Source organism: Maniola jurtina, chromosome 27 (genome assembly GCF_905333055.1).
Source record: "Maniola jurtina chromosome 27, ilManJurt1.1, whole genome shotgun sequence".
Taxonomy (NCBI): Eukaryota; Metazoa; Arthropoda; class Insecta; order Lepidoptera; family Nymphalidae; genus Maniola; species Maniola jurtina.
Window position 1 is genome coordinate 4,158,076 of NC_060055.1, and position 17,838 is coordinate 4,175,913.

The 17,838-nt window shown below is 36.2% G+C and overlaps 2 protein-coding genes across 4 annotated transcripts in view; both read left to right on the forward strand.

Moving 5' to 3' along the window:
- Nucleotides 1-576: 576 nt before the first annotated feature.
- Nucleotides 577-4,161, forward strand: LOC123879224 (all trans-polyprenyl-diphosphate synthase PDSS2-like). The gene is made up of 2 exons (XM_045926837.1): nt 577-896; nt 3,182-4,161. Exons 1-2 carry the CDS (start codon nt 654-656, stop codon nt 4,133-4,135), a joined length of 1,197 nt encoding a protein of 398 aa, XP_045782793.1. The 5' UTR covers nt 577-653; the 3' UTR covers nt 4,136-4,161.
- An 8,580-nt stretch (nt 4,162-12,741) lies between these two features.
- The window catches only part of LOC123879223 (aromatic-L-amino-acid decarboxylase), a 30,685-nt gene continuing 25,588 nt past the window's right edge, over nt 12,742-17,838 (forward strand). For 2 of the 3 annotated variants that reach the window (XM_045926835.1, XM_045926836.1), the window contains exons 1-2: nt 12,748-12,864; nt 17,461-17,499. In XM_045926835.1, the coding sequence (XP_045782791.1) occupies nt 17,472-17,499 (28 nt within the window). In that variant the 5' untranslated portion in view covers nt 12,748-12,864; nt 17,461-17,471. Of the gene's footprint in view, nt 12,871-17,458; nt 17,500-17,838 lie in introns of all 3 variants that reach the window. The other variant, XM_045926834.1, reaches the window with a different exon arrangement.

The window sequence follows — 17,838 nt, forward strand, 5'->3', positions numbered from 1 at the left end:
CTAACAAAGGCAACTGGTATTTTTTATTTGAAATCATTTGCTTTTTGCTGCACAGATAAGAAATTAACTATCAAATATTTCAAATATTTTAATTTATAATCTGTCGGTCTGTTTATGCCCTTTTTCTCGGGATTAATTATATTATTATCTAATACTTAGGTCTAATTAGTCTAATATCCATTTCAGCTTTAAAAAAACAAGCCTTCAACTAGCAAGCAAGTCAACACAATCATAATACGGCTGTATAAGGCGCATATTTTGACATAATATATAGGTACGTATACAAATAAAACCACGGATGGCAAAAAACAAGGTCTCAGAGCATAAGAAAATTATCAATAATCCGAAAATAAACGGCCATTCGTTCCCTATTATAAAAACAGTAAGAAACTATACTTTGTAATTTCTAAGTTAAATCACCGATTTTGTCCTATCTGTTACTAAAATAACCTATAAAAATTAAAACATATTATGTATCTCTATTAAAACATGCTAAACAAAAACTATAACACAGCAACACTGAATAGATGTACTAACTTAACTGCATTTTATACACTTAACTACACCATGGCTGAGTAGGCGCACGCCTTTGCCTTAATCAGACCCGTTTGAAATTAAAAAAAAAAAAATTAAAAAAAAAGTTTATATTCAAAATGGCGTACGTTTCCCGCGCATTGAGACGCGCGTCGCCGTTCCTTTTTCAAAAAAGGCTGGAGTCGACGATGGCGTCTTTGACAAAGGACGAAATACTCATTTTGCTTCGACCTCCTTATACAAATTGGAGTCATATCATAAGGGAGGCTGAAAAGGTAGTCGGCTATCCGACTTCATTTATGAATTTGAGATGTCTCTTGAGTGATGAGTTTGCGAACTTGGCCCTTTATTTGAGGAAATTGGTAAGTTTTTTTAAATTTAATTACTAGCTTTTACTACTTTTTTTGACTTAGTACTATCCAACACTAGCTAATCCTTTCAGCAAAGGTTGCCTGGTAGAGATTGCTCCAAGCAATAAGGCCGCCTTTGCACACAATTGTTTTTTCTGTTTTCTTCTTTCTGTGTTGTGTTCCTTTACATGTGTTTTTGTGTGCAATAAAGACTTCTATCCATTTACCCGCAACATCTTCCACGTGCCTATAGCTGATAGTACTGAAGAATTGTAGTTATCTATGAGTGAAAGAATTTTCGAAATCGGATGAGTAGTTTTGGAGATTAACTGATACCTCTTACATCCAAACTTACAAACTTTACCTCTTTTTAGGGTTCGTTGCCTCAAAAAGAAATATGGAACCCTTATAGGATCACTTTGTTGTCTGTCTGTCTGTCGGTATTTCCGTCTGTCTGTCTGTCTGTTAGTCGTGTCTGTCAAGAAAACCTACAGGGAGTATTATTGTATTTTATATTATTGTATAGTACAGTAAGTTGTTGTACATACAGCTAGTTTGCGTGTCTACTTAAACGTGAAAGCAGGTAATGAGTCTTTCTTGTCGTTTCTATTTTATACTACAGTTATTACCACAGAATCCATACTTAATATATTATTATAAATGCGAAAGTGTGTCTGTGTGTCTGTCTGTCTATCTGCTACCTTTTCACGGCCCAACAGGTTAACCGATTCTGAGGGAATTTGGTACAGAGTTAGCTTATATCCCGGGGACTTCCCATCCATCCATAGGCTACATTTTATCCCAAAAAATCAAAGAGTTCCCACGGGATTCCTAAAGACTCATCCGCTCCACCGATTTGTATGAAAGGTACCGAGGTAGTTTGCGTCCATGTTATTGACATAGACAACTTTTTATCCCGGAAAACCAAACAGTTCCCACGGCATCTTCAAAACCTACATCCACGCGGACGAAGTCGCGAGCATCCTTTAGTTCAAAATAAGTATAGAATGGGTAAAATCAAACCTACCACCACATGTGCATACCACATCAACATCTACGCAGTGTCCTTTCCCACTTCTAAAATCTAAACCCATTCTAAATTCTATGGTACTAACCAAGAAGCTATGTTAGCCTAAGGTTAGAACATTCGCTTAAAAAGCTGTGGTCGGGGGTTCGATCCCGGGTACGCACCACTAACTTTACGGAGTTATGTGCGTTTTAAGTACCTATGTAATTTTTTTTTGTTTTTAAAAGAATATTAGCCATTTTTAATCATGACTAACATTCCCCTTTCCCAGCCAACTAAGCGTTAAGCTTGTGCTAGGAGTGGGTACGACAATAGTGCAACGGGTGGGGTTTGAACCGCCGACCTTTCGGATTTCAGTCCGCTACTATAACCGTTGAGCTATTGAGGCTTTAAATATCACTTGCTTTAATGTTGAAGAAAAACATCGTGAGGAAACCTGCATGCCTGAGAGTACTCCATAAGTTCTCAAAGGTGTGTGAAGTCTGTTAATCCGTACTTAGCCAGCGTGGTAGACTATGGCCAAAAACCGTCTCACTCTGAGGCTGAAATCTATAAAGCGCACTTCGACTTTGCTATGACTTAAGATTGAGTTAAAACGAGACAGATTTATGTGAAAGATATAGCTCTGTCTCGTTTTAACTCTGTCTTAAGTCTAAGCAAAGGCAGAGCGCGCTCTATAGATCTCACCCTGAGAGGAGACACTGTGCTCTGTAGTGAGCCGGCGATGGGTTGATTGTGATGATGATGATGATCCAATTATTATTTTTAGTTTTTACCCGACTGCGGCAAATTCAAAAGGAAGGGTTATGATTTTAGCAGTCTATGTATGTATGTGTGTGTATGTTTATATCCAGATTCCGTGTGTTCCACCGTAGCGCCTAAACTACTGGGCCGATTTTCATGAATAAGGTGTCAATCGATTCGTCGTAAAGGTCCGGGTGACATAGGCTACATTTATACGAAAAAATTTGACCTAACGCATGTTACATGAAAAAAAGTGGGGGTCTCTAAATTTTTTTTTGCTATTGTATCGAGTTGGATGTCAAATGAAAGAGGAGAAAATTCTGAGTTTATAAATATAAATGTACTAAAACATTAAAATATACCAAGCGACAGAAAAACAATTTTACTATAATATTTTAGCGTGTGTCGTCCATAGGACATTTTTGAATTTTTATTTCTATTCAGCGATTAGTTTTTACGAATCACTACAATTAAGACGATCGCAGTCGGGTTTTAGTTTTCAACTTTATCTTGTTATCTGTTCCAGGTTGGCAGTAACCATCTAGTAATGAAAACAGCTAAAAACGTTCTGTACGGAGACTCAAAAAACCTTCAACCCTGGGGATTAGTAATACTCCTCCTTTCCAAGTCGGTCAAAACACCCACATTGAACTCCAAAGCTATATATGAACAACAAAGACAATTGGCGGAACTTACCGAAATGATGAGAACAGGGCATTTAATACACAGAGGAATAGTTAATGTCCCGTTTGCAAAGAGGTCTAAAAGTACCGAATCAGATATATTTGGGAACAAAATCGCAATTTTACTTGGAGACTATCTTCTAGTAACAGCAAATTCGATGCTTGCAGGCCTTAAAAATGCTGATGTCCTATACGTAGTGTCTACTGCTTTGAAGGATTTGTCTGAAAGCGAATTCTTTGGTGAGCGAGACGAGCAAAACATGCCTATACCAGGCAAGCCTAAAGTCGTCAACGATGATAATATTACGTTTGAAACTAACTGTATAGAAGCAAATGATGTATTGGGTAAATCTAGAAAGGAATGGACAGCACGAACTGTCTTCAATGGTGTAAGTTTGCTTGGACGAGGTTGTCAAGCGTCTATGCTGTTAGGAAAACAGAACAGAGAAACGCAAAACTTTGCTTACCAATTCGGATGTCATGTAGGCTTAGCTTGGCAAGCTGCGGCGGAACTCCAAAAACTGACAGACAATAAAGGTCAATTTTGCCTAACAAGCGCTCCAGTTCTGTACGCATTAGAAGGAAACCCAGACCTTTACAAAATTATAGAGCAAGCGAGAAACGACGTTAAAGACGTGGATTATGAGGATCTTAAGTTTAATATACTGAAAACGGATGCGGTTGATAAAACTAAGATGTTATACGAGGATCATGCGAAGAAAGCGATGGCTTATATCGATAATATTGGACAGAATGAATCTGTTGATATGATTAAGAAGTTGATTAATACGTTTTAATTAATAATAATAAAATATGTGTATCTTTAATATACTTACTTACTACTTATGTAATCTAAAATGCCCCGGTCAATAAACATCATGCGAAGAAAGCTTGTGTCGATGGTGTTGGTCATTGGAGTGAATCTGTTTAACAGGGCTCTCTCCGTCACGTACTCCATACAATCCACAAAAAGTCCATAAAATTTTGCAGACATATTCTAGAAACTAGTATCTGTGTCTTTTGGTGTTTTAGATTTTTCTAAAAATATGTAGTTTTAAAATTACAGGGGCTCAAAGATTTGTATGTGAATTTTTAAGTTCGCGTAACTTTGAAACCGAATATTTTAACAGAAATCTGGAAAACCACATACATAGATATTAATTTCTAGAGTATGTCTGCAAAATTTCATGGACTTTGGTTGGTTAATATAGAAATGAAATTGGAACTATGTTTGTATGGAGAGGTCCCTCTTAAGGAGTTGATTAATACGTTTTAAATAATAATTAATTTAATCATTTAATCATTTAATCAGTTATGTAATCCTGTCGTTGCCTGAAGCAACATCGTCTAGAGGCTTATTGCTGGACATGGATTTTCTGTTGAGATTTCTGAAGATCTGAAACTGTTGATGTGATTAAAAAGTTAACAAATACCTAATTTTGAGATGTCGGCGTGTCTATAAAAGACTGCTTGAATGATGGAGAAAATTATATGTATGTATTAAGAAGTTCGGAAGTTATTAGCGTAATTATAGGTATAAAACCCAGGGTAAATTTTTGTACGACAATGATTTATTTATCTCATACTTATTTTTAACCCCCGACCCAAAAAGAGGGGTGTTATAAGTTTGACGTGTGTATCTGTGTATCTGTGTATCTGTCTGTGGCATCGTAGCGCCTAAACGAATGAACCGATTTTAATTTACTTTTTTTTGTTTGAAAGGTGGCTCGATCGAGAGTGTTCTTAGCTATAATTCAAAAAAATTGGTTCAGCCGTTTAAGAGTTATCAGCTCTTTTCTAGTTTTCTTGTAGTAAAGAAGGTTAGATAACCGTTAGGTTCTTAATATTATGTCAATTGACAAAGGAGACCGACCATCTCCCATACATTGTTGGGTCCAGGATTTGATGAAGCGTTACAAGTTCCAAATTAATGTTATTTGTTAGATAAAAATATCAACTTTAGACTGTATTTGTTTCAGTTTGATTGACAATTGCATATTAAAGATACATAGGTTCGAATCTATGATGAGGTTATGTTAGAGAATGTGTTATTTGAACAATACTTTTTGTAATTATTAATAAAATAAATATCAGATGACTAATAGTTAACTCTTTAGATAGATAGGTTTGAATTAAGTACATAATTCATGCACAGAACCAATAAGTAATAGGTAGTTATTCCAAGCCAATAATAGTAGGTAGGTTTATGGTTCCAAGGTAAAGAAAATAGGTTAGTTAAAAATAAACAACAGTTTTTTATGTAATCACGCTTTTTAATGATTCGTAATTATGCATACATTAATCATTCATCCGAGGTAGTTCGTGAAGGCAAGATTCGTCAGGTTCCGTGAAACAGTCCAAGTCGTTGAAAAAATCACCGAAAATACGAATATCGCACCAAAACACATTCCCTTGCGCGTAAACACAGAGCGAATGGCAGTTGACAATCGTTTACAGTTGTCACATTGACATTTTTACCATAGACTAAGCCATTCCATTTTACGGAATGCATGATCCCAACAAAAAACACAAACATTTCCAAAAAAATTTTTCTATATTTAGCAACTGTAAATTAAAATTATTTTTAGTGATTTTGATTGAGCATAAAATAAATGATTTTTGCCAATTTTTATTTCCCGTGTAACATATTGGGCCCAAAGTGGTCGATCTCCTTTATGTCAAGATGTCAAGATGCCTTCACTTGTCGGGGGTGTTATAAATTTTTAATTTACACTTGTTTTAATAATTATTGTTTGAAGAAACAGCTTTTAAAGGCTATTATTATATTGCTATCTACTGGACAAAACATTAAAATACTGGAGATTTATTTACCCCGTATTTTATTTTCACAATTACAGGTTTCTATAACATCATACCCTAAAATACGGGGTAACCAATACGGGATAACCCGTAAAATACGGGGCATTTGGCAAACTTATGCACAGCTGGAAATAGTTGTAGGGATTTCTGAAGATCATGTGAAGGAAGCGATGGCTTATATCGATAATATTTAGCAAAATGAATCTGTTCATATTATGATTGAGAAATTCATTGATGTTAAATGAAAAATTCGTTTATATTATGAGACTGATAGTATTAAATTATTTATTTTACATATTGTATTTAAATATTGCTAAATAAAATATTATAATTAATTACATCTTGTTATGTTTTTATTTATAAACAACCACACGATGCGATGGCCGCAACTTCGTTGGATTTTGGTTTTTGAAAACCAGCCAAGTGCAAGTCAGACTCACGCACCGAGGGTTCCATACTGGGGTATTTTTTCCGCCTTTTTGCACTATAAATCAAAAACTATTATGCATAAAAATAAACAAAAATCTGTTTTAGAATGTACAAGTAAAGCCTTTTCATATGATACCCCACTTGGTATAGTTATCTTAATTTGAAAATTGAATTATACTAATATTATTTGTCCATGAACACATTTTAATTTTTTTTTGTAATGTAACCATAAATTCATGGTTTTCGAATTTTTCCACAAACACAACCAATTTTTTTTACACAAACAAAAGACATTTGAAATAATTATAAAGAAAAGCGTTATATGAAGTTGTTAATTTTTCAATTTTGTAGTTTAGTTTCGCACGAAGTTACCTTAAAATTTGCCAAAGAGAGATTTTTCAAGGGCCGTAACGTTAGGAATAAATACAATTTTGCTAAGCTAAATGTTTTAGGGCATAGATAATGAAGAGATAAATCGATATATGGCTTAGTTATAGATATATAACAACAAAGAATAGAATAATCACACTAATATTATAAAGGCGAAAGTTTCTGTGTATGTGTGTGTGTGTGTATGTGTGTGTGTGTGTGTGTGTGTGTGTGTTTGTTACTCCTTCACGCAAAAACTACTTGATGGATTTAGTTGAAATTTGGAATGAAGATAGATAATTTCCTGGATTAGCACATAGGCTACTTTTTATCCCGGAAAATTAAAGAGTTCCCATGGGATTTCTGGACCATAGACAAAGAAATACGGTCTACACTATATTTCAATACCATAGGTCATGTCTGTCTATGTCTTTTTTATTAGAAAATCTACAATACCTAATATCCATTTGACATTATGATCTTTATTTATACAAATCATATTTTATCTATGCATTGATCTAATCCTCATACATTAATTAATTATTTATTATCAAATCAGGTACTATATTGAATGCATCTATAAAATATGCCGAGATTTGTATGTCTATGCTCTAACCAGAATTCCTGAGTCTAATTTTTTTACGTTGACGTCCCTGGCACAGTGGTAAGTGAGAGGTCTCGGCTTCGATTTTCGGTAGTGGAAATTTGGAAAATAAATTTCCACTGGTCTGGACTCGCGGGAGGCTTCGGCCGTGGCTAGTTACCACCCAGTCGGCAAACCGTGCCGCCAAGCGATTTAGTGTTCCGGTACGATGCATTGTAGAAACCAAAGGTGAATAGGTTTAATAAACACTGCCATACCCTTTCCAGATTGTACCGCTGTCTTAGACTGCATTATCACTTACCACTAGGTGATATTGCTGTTAAGGGCTAACTTGTATCTGAATAATAAAAATAAAAATTAAATAAAAAAGTGGCGCTATTAGAATGCTATAAGCCTACTTTGTCGTATTACAAATTGCGAAAAACCAAATTAAATTTGACTTTCGCGGACAGACCCGTCGCATGCACCTTAAGAGGGGTCTCTCCGTCACTCGCTTCATACAATCGTAGTTCCAATTTCATTTGAATATTAAGCAACCAAAGTCCATGAAATTTTGCAGACATATTCTAGAAACTAATATCTATGTCTGTGGTTTTCCAGATTTCTGTTAAAATATACGGGTTCAAAGTTACGCGGTCTTAATTTAAATACAAATCTTTGAGCCCGTGTAATTTTAAAACTACATATTTAAAAAAAAATCTAAAACACCACAGGCACATGGGAGTCTTGCTCCATACAAAGTCATATCTGTAGAGTTTGTAAGTTCGTTTGTTGCAAGTAATCTCTGGAACTACTGAACCGATTTTGGAAATTCTTTAAGTAGACAGCTATATTATTCCTGACCAGGGCTATGTTTATTTTCAAAAAATTAGAGATCCCTACACAAATTGTAATAAAGCGTCGACTCGAGCAGCGCAGCGTAAGTATGTTTTCTGCTATGGAGGATGGTTCTTTAAATCTGGCTTTACTCTGATTAGCCAATGTCAAGTTTGTGATATTTTCAAGTTATTGAATTTATACAAGTATGGACTCCGTCTGCGCCGGCGCCCGCCGACATACGCGCGGCGCCCCTTTAAAGCGCTTCCCAGTCAGTTCCACCACCAAAAAACACCAACTAACACAAAAACCAGCCACTCTTAATAAAAAAACCACTCCAAACAAGCACAGCACGCGCGCCAGCAAACGCCATCGCAGACGAAGTCCTGGAAGATGGTAAAACTTGGGTTATACTTTACTTACTTCCGGTATATAGAGTGCGCATCTTTCATAATATTTCATAAGAATCCAATGTTTACGGATATTCTTCTTCTAAAGGTTGTCTCTTATCAAGCCCCAAATCTGTGATCAAGTCGTTAATTAAGCGATTATTATTAATTATTAATAATTTTATTAATATTTTTATATAATTTCGTGCGTCGCCTCAGCGTGTTTTAGCACGTGATTAGGTCTTTGTCTGTGATTCCAAAAAAATAGGCGTTGGCGTCGACCTCACGTAATTTTTTTTTTTTGGTTGTGCTTGACGACATTCACCAATCATGCTTTTGACGTGACAACGTCTTATAATTCGATAGAGCCGGCTGCACGCACGAAAAAACATGACTCATGCGGCGTTACCTCGCTCTGAGGCGTTCCATGTAAGGCTTGAAGTGCAAGCGAGAGCGCGGAACGAGCGACAAAGAAGCACAATCGACCTTTGTTGTCACGTTCAACTATCGCCAGTAAACCGACTTTACAGACAACCAATTTTTTTTTTTTTAATTTACAGACTAACGTTTGGCTGCAATCAGACCTGCTAGCAAGTGATGATGCAGCTTTAGATGGAGCGCGCTTGCCTAGAAGTTGCCTATTCACTCTTGACTTGAAGGTATCCATATTTAAAGGCGTTCCACATCCTATCGGTTCAGATTAGAAACGAGGAAGAAAACCGCTTCGTACGTGTCCGAGGAATTTCAATACGTACCTACCTACGGTTGCAGACCTTGACGATGCTTGGTAGTACGATGGTAGAAAGGTGAGGGAGGAACCAGGTCAAAGAATTCTTGTGCACACTCTCCGAATATATCCTGTAGAATACCGATAGACTGGTAACTTTGCGCCGATGTTCAAAACTTTGTTGTTTAGGATTACTAATAACAGTAATACAAGTGTAAGTTAAAAATTTATTACACCCCCGACAAGTGAAGATTACAGTGACTAGAAAAGAGCTGATAACTTTCAAACGGCTCAACCGATTTTCTTGGATTATAGCTAAGAACACTCTCGATCAAGCCACCTTTCAAACAAAAAAAAACTAAATTATAATGGGTTCATTAGTTTAGAAGCTTCGATGCCACAGACAGATACACAGATACACACGTCAAACTTATAACACCCCTCTTTTTGGGTCGAGGGTTAAAAATACCGCTGATAAGCTACGCTTCTGAGGTAGAGGTTGTCTAGGAGAGATCGCTATCAAACTGTCATCGAAACTAAATTAAGGTATTATGTCTGCTTTATTAATAGAATTAAATATATTCATAATGTCTTAATAATATTCTATAATTATGATGACATCAAATTTATTAATTAATTTTTTTAATAAGACGTAGTAAATACCCAATTAAATAACTATAAAATCCATAAAGGAATGTTATATAGGTCATGAATAAAAAAAAATCGGATGGTCTATGGTTTTGGTCGTCGCTTAGCTATCGTACAGTTTCGAACACCACCTTTGTTACCGCCGAAAGCCACCATGATGCAAACTTCATAGTCGCAGTAGTCCCTGTATTGGGGACAATACGCAGAGAAGCTTTCAACGTTTATAGTTAACTAACGACCCACCTCGGTTTCGCACATGAGAGGAACTATTACACTATACATTGTTTTCGTGTATCTTTAAGAGGGCTCTCTCCGTCACTCGCTTCATACAAACGTAGTTCCGATTTCATTTGAATATTAAGCAACCAAAGTCCATGAAATTTTGCAGACATATATTCTAGAAACTAATATATAAACGAATATTCTTCTTCTTTATACAATAAAGCGAGTGATGGAGAGAGCCCTGTTAATTCTCAGTATTACATTTTTTTTATGGATCGAAATTCAAATTTAATTTGGTTTTTCGAAATTTGTAAACTAATACGACAAAGTAGGCTTATGGAACTTTAATTGCGCCAATGACAGAATGCCATAAGGTCGGAATTAGAATGCCATAAGCCTATTTTGTCGTATTAATTTACAAATTGCGAAAAACCAAATTAAATTTGAATTTCGCGGGCAGACCCGTCTCATGCACCTTAAGTCTAAGCAAAGTCAGAGTGAGCTCATAGATCTCACCCCTAGTTCTAAAGTACGCCACACGGCAAACTTTTTCGTGTTCCAACTGTACATTTACTGAACTGTGTTTCTGATAGCGATCAATAAAAAATATTAATATCAGATCTGATCACATCTGATAACGATCTAACTTGAAGTCCACCCGGAAAATTTATTAAAAGTAAATATTTTACATTTTCTTTACTATATCCAGTGGTTGAGGATACGGTGCATAAGCGGAGCGATTCGCGTAATTTTTTAGGGTTCCGTATCTATAGAGAAAAAAACGGTCTAGTGCGAGTCGGACTAGCACACTAAAGGGTTCTGTAAATATTCCGTACAAGATAAACGTACCTAGCTCTTTTATATGAAACACTGCAAGTTAATGCGATTTAGTAAATTGAGTTTTTCGTGAACACATTTTTTTTGTGATGTTTTCACAAAAATTACGGTTTTCGGATTTTTTCCTTTACTTGTGCTTTAAGACCTACCTACCTGGCTTTCATGATTCTACGGGAACGGGAAGTACCTTGTAGGTTTTATCCTATAGGACAGACAGATAGACAGACAACAAAGTGATCCTATAAGGGTTCCTTTTTTTACTGAAAACGGAACTTTTCCTTTCCTTCCCGTCGACCTAGAGCAGGAAGCTATGTCTTATAGCACAAATAAAGGAAAACACCGATAACCCTAGAATTTGTGGTTACATCACAAAAAAAATTAAAGTGTTATTTCTTGTATGTTATTTTTTTCATATTAAAAATGTACACGTAATAATGATAAAGTATGTCAATCAATAAATGACGCATTTTGAATTCATCATAGAGGGGTCTCTCCGTCACTCGCTCCATACAAACGTAGTTCCAACTTCATTTGAACATTAAGCAACCAAAGTCCATGAAATTTTGCAGACATATTCTTGAAACTAATATCTATGCCTGTGGTGTTTTAAATTTTTCTAATTTAACTACACATTTTGTTAGGTACTGGAAATCATAAAAAATCTATTTTATTCCTTTATTTTCATACTAGGTAGGTACCCATGACAAGTAGGCAATAATTGGGTGTTACTAACCCCCAACCCAAAAAGAGGGCTGTTATAAGTTTGACGTGTGTATCTGTGTATCTGTCTGTGGCATCGTAGCGCCTAAACAATTTTAATTTAGTTTTTTTTCGTTTGAAAAGCGGCTTGATCGAGAGTGTTGTTAGCTATAATTCAAGAAAATCGGTTCAGCCGTTTGAAAGTTATCAGCTCTTTTCTAGTTACTGTAACCTTCACTTGTCGGGGGTGTTATAAATTTTTAATTTACACTTGTTACCTATATTAGTTTGACTTGTCCGTATGTTGTTTTGTCGAAATTGGCAACTGATTTTTCGGCTACTTCAAATTGTCTGGTTAAATGCAGTTTTAACCCCCGACCCAACAACAGGGGTGTTATAAGTTTGACGTGTGTATCTGTGTATCTGTCTGTGGCATCGTAGCTCAAACAAAAAAAACTAGTTTTTTTTTGTTTGAAAGGTGGCTTAATCGAGAGTGTTCTTAGCTATAATCCAAGAAAATCGGTTCAGCCGTTTGAAAGTTATCAGCTCTTTTCTAGTTTCTGTAACCTTCACTTGTCGGGGGTGTTATAAATTTTTAATTTACACTTGTAGATGATATCAGGTGATTACCAAATTTAAAGAGTACACTGCAAAACAGCTTTTACTTTAAAAAGTTTATAATTTAAAAAGGTTTTTTAAATTTAACTTTCCAACTTTATTAAGTCTTTTTTACATTTTTCCGCTCCGCTCAACTAATGGAACCGCCGCCGAATCAGTTCAGCGACTAGTCAAGTTATTTGTTGTGTTCTCACCCCTCTATATAAGCAATACAGTGCGCCACCACCCGCCAGTGTCATATAGACGTCCCTTATATATTTACATAAAAAAAAAAAATCATTTACATTCAAAAAATTACATACATTTTTTTTTGTGTCGATCCCGTTGCCTGTTGAGGAGTTTCGGGCGGTGAGTGCATTTTTTTAATATAAAAAAATATTAAATTATTGAGACCTTTTCTGTTTTGATATAATATTTCATGATTAATCGATGTGTTTATTTATAAAATGCTAGTTAATTAAAGATAGTTTTTATGAATAAATGAAATTAATGTAAAGAAGTTAAAAAAATTAATAACCTTTTTTTTTAAATAAATCAATTGCCTGTTTTGAGTTGGATCGAATATATAAATTAAATTTGAAAGACCTATGTTTTATGTTATGTTGTATGAGTTGAGGAACCTATATAAAGTTAAACCTAAAAATATATGATGATATAATATGATAAATATGGTTCATAATATATGGTTATATAATATGGTTCATTTAACCATTTTACCATGTAATTATTTTAAATTAATATATTGATATTATAAAAGCAGGTCAAGCAGCCAATCGTTTAGTGTTGTACATTAGTTAAAGTTAAAAAAATAACTTTTTTCAATGTAAAATTAAAAATTGAAACATATATTTTTTTTCTGTGATTTAACCACTTTACGGTATGCGGATCTATTTCTTTGCTTGTACTATAAGACCTACCTACCTGCCAAATTTCATGATTATAGGTCAACGGGAAGTACCCTATAATTTTCTTGACAGACACGACAGACGGACAGACGGACAGACGGACAGGCAGACAGACAACAAAGTGATCCTATAAAGGTACAGCTACCGTTTTTCCTTTCCGGTACGGAACCCTAAAAATGAAGTTTAATGTGACTTTGATAATTTTGAATTTCATTATATATTAAATACAATTTAACAGTAGAATTTCAAAAGTGCATATTTTATTTTATTCTGAAATTTTAAAAGAATTTTATACCATCATACAAGAAACAACACATTTTAATTTTTTGGTGATGTTAGCACAAATTCATGGTTTTCGGATTTTTCCTTTACTTGTTCAATAAGACATTGGTAGTTGCTATCTGCTCATGATTCTACTCGTAGGTTAACGAGAGTACCCTATCAGTTTGGATTCCCTTGAGGAATCTTGACTGACAGACAGACACACAAGGAAGGCATCTTATAAAGCCTTTCTTTCTCTGGAAACCCGGAACCCTAAAAATCTATCTAAAGGATTGTTGACAGACAGACAGACACCCAACGAATTGATCCTATAAGGGTGCCTTAGTTCTTTGAAAATGTGAGCCCTAAAAATCTATCTTAACTACTTTACAATCAAAGGACGTTATCAAGCGTGTATATGCTGTTCAAATATGAAGGTGTTGCTAACACAAATAATGATACATCAAACTGTCAACTAGTGGTTATTGTATTTACTTTCAATACTCTTGGACCATACTTATTATATTACTAGAGGATGCCCGCGACTTCGTCCGCGTGGATTTAGGTTTTAAAGATCCCGTGGGAACTGTTTGATTTTCCGGGATAAAAAGTTGCCTATGTCAGTCAACTCAAGCTAAATACCTAGGTGCCAAATTTCATACAAATCGCTTAAGCGGATGGGTTTTTGGGAATCCCGTGGGAACTCTTTGATTTTCCGGGATAAAAAGTAGCCTATGTCCGTCCCCGGGATATAAGCTAACCGTGTACCAAATTTCGTCAGAATCGAATTAACTGTCGGGCCGTGAAAAGGTAGCAGACAGACAGACAGACACAGACAGACAGACACACTTTCGCATAATTATAATATTAGTATGGATTAGACATTATACTTTGACGTAAAATTTTTACATCTTTGTTATCTCCCAAAGCCACAATGATCCAAACTTCATAGTCGCTGATCGTTCCTCCCTGTGTTGGGGACAATACGCAGAGAAAATTTCAGGTGCTTTCAGCTTTTATAAAATAACGAAGGTCTGGCCCTCACTGACTCTCTCTATCTAGTCATTGAAAGTCGATGGTATACTATTGCTTTTATATATTAACTAGCTCATGCCCGTGACTTCATCTGCGTGGACTATACACATTTCAAACCCCTATTAACCCCCCTTAGGAATTGAATTTTCAAAAATGCTTTCTTAGCGGCTGTGTACGTCATAATAGCTATCTGCCTTGGATGAAAAAATACTCTATCTGCATGCAAAATAGCCCAATCCACCCAGTGGTTTGAGCTGTGCGTTTATAGATCAGTCAATTAGTCAGTTTTTTTAACCCCCAACCCAAAAAGAGGGGTGTTATAAGTTTGACGTGTGTATCTGTGTATCTGTCTGTGGCATCGTATCTCCTAAACTAATGAACCGATTTTAATTCAGTTTTTTTTGTTTGAAAGGTGGCTTGATCGAGAGTGTTCTTAGGTATAATCCAAGAAAATCGGTTCAGCCATTTAAAAGTTATCAGCTCTTTTCTAGTTACTGTAACCTTCACTTGTCGGGGGTGTTATAAATTTTTAATTTACACTTGTCCTTTTATATATTTAGATAACAGTTTCAAGTCAAGGGCACGATCGAGTAGGTATATACTATATACCTAGTTCAGCTTGCATCTGTTGTTCTACGATGAAGCCTTAGAAACTGAATGCCGGCTGTACGTGTACTAAATTAGTATTGATTGAGCATACGGGCCCGATAAAATATTGGTCATTATAAGAAATTTAACATAACTACCTGATCAACCCATTTCCGCCCCACTACTGAGTACGGGTCTCCTCTCAGAATAAGAAGGGTTTAGGCCATAGTCTGCCACGCTGGCCCAATGCGGATTGGCAGATTTCACACGCCTTTGAGAACATGGAGAACTCTCAGGCATGCAGGTTTCCTCACGATGTTTTCCTTCACCGTTAACGCAAGTGATATTCAATTGCTTAAAATGCACATAACTGAAAAGTTAGTGGTGCGTGCCCGGGATCGAACCCCCGACATCCAATTAGGAGGCAGACGTTCTAACCACTAGGCTATCACAAGCTAACATAAGTAGGTTATGTTAATTTTTAAATCCGATTATATATTTAGGTTTCCGTATTTTTGAGAAATAAAAACTGGCTAAGTCAGACTCGCGCACCGAGGGTTCCGTAATACAGTTGTATTTTTCCGACATTTTGTACGATAAATCATAAACTATCACACTTCGCACTATCACACTAATATTATGAAGGCGAAAGTTTGAAGTATGTGTGTGTGTGTGTGTATGTTTGTTACTCCTTCACGCAAAAACTACTGCACGGATTGGGTTGTAGTTTAGAATGGAGTTACATTATACCCTGGATTAGCACATAGGCCACTTTTCATCCCGGAAAATCAAAGAGTTCCCACGGGATTTTTAAAAAACTTACATCCACGCGAACGAAGTCGCGGGCATCAGCTAGTTATGCATAAAAAGTAAATAGAAATCTGTTTTAGAATATACAGGTAAAGCCCTTTCATATGATACCCCATTTGGTATAATAATCTTACTTTGAAAGTTGAAAATACTTATTGTTATTTGTTCATATGACCACATTTTATAGTAGGGGAGCCCAAGCGGGGATTTTTGAAGTGACTCGATCGTGTCAGAAAATTATAAATTAGGAGAATCCTTGCACCCTTTAAAGTACCCCTACCAAGTATGAACCCTGCATATGGTGGGGTGTGTTGAGCCGCTGTACGCTTCACCTTTGCTCCACGATTCTACTAACATCGCCCCATGAAAACTGTCAGATTATTAGTTCTTTGTAATTCTAATAGTGTTTCCTTCAAAATAAAAAAAATTGAAACGTGCTCGAGTATTTCAAGGTGACGTTTTTTTTTACAACTTCGAGACTCGCGTGTTTCTTAATGTCACGCTCAAATTGTCAGATTATTGAGGTATACAATCTTTTCAATGTAATTAATCAACTTTTTCTTAATCTGACGCGCTCGAGTTTTTCTAAGAATCGATTTTTTTTACTAATCAGACGGGTTCCCCTCAACACACCCCACCATATGGAGCGTTCATACTTGGTACATTAAAGGGTGCAAGGATTCTCCCTATATAATTTTCTGACACGCTCGAGTCACTTCAAAAATCCCCGCTTGGGCTCCCCTACTATTATTAGTTGTAATGTACCACCAATTCACGGTTTTCGGATTTTTCCCCTTATGTGTGCTATACGACCTACCTATCTACCAAATTTCATGTTTCTAGGTCAACGGGAAGTACCCTATAGGTTTCTTGACAGACACGACAAACAGACAGACATACAACGAAGTGATCTTATAAGGGAACCCTAAAAAGGAAGGTGTATGTCTGTTAAGACCCGTCAAGGGAACCAAAACCTTCAGGGTACTATCCGTAGGCCTAGAATCATGAAATTTGGAAATCACACTCGCCCGATCAATGGCGTCTAAGGATGGTATATGCAGACCTCAGTGCATGTTTGTGTGGTTATAATTTTTTAACCCCCGACCCAAAAAGAGGGGAATTATAAGTTTGACGAGTGTATCTGTCTGTGGCATCGTAGCTCCTAAACCGATTTTAATTTAGTTTTTTTGTTTGAAAGGTGGCTTGTTCGGAAGTGTTCTTAGCTATAATCCAAGAAAATCGGTTCAGCCGTTTGAAAGTCATCAGCTCTTTTCTTGTTACTGTAACCTTCACTTGTCGGGGGTGTTATAAATTTTTAATTTACATAGGATTTTTTTGGTTGCAGTAAAAACCGGGATGGATCACAAAGAGTTTCGTGTGAAAGGTAAGTGAATACATCAGTTATCAATCTGGAGGAATACTGGATTCTGGTGGCGTAAGACTGTGGAAGTCCCTACAAGAGAACTATGTCCAGCTATGGATGTCCATCGGTTGGTGATGATGATGATGATGATGATAAATCTCTTACGAAAAAGTCTCTGAAAAGATACGAAAAGCTTTAAAAGGATACCATGTTGCTGCGCCGCTGACTTCCATCCATCCATCCATCAGCCTGTATGCGTCCACTGCTGGACATAGGCCTTTCCAAGAGCGCGCCACCAAACACGGTCCTCCGCCTTCCTCATCCACCCGCTCCCCGCCACCTTCTTCAGGTCATCGGTCC

Bases quoted from the DNA above. Each gene is read 5' to 3' on its own strand.
- LOC123879224 (XM_045926837.1), top strand. From the start codon at position 654: ATGGCGTACGTTTCCCGCGCATTGAGACGCGCGTCGCCGTTCCTTTTT. The intron at 897-3,181 runs GTAAGTTTTTTT...TATCTGTTCCAG, and splicing joins CCCTTTATTTGAGGAAATTG to GTTGGCAGTAACCATCTAGT.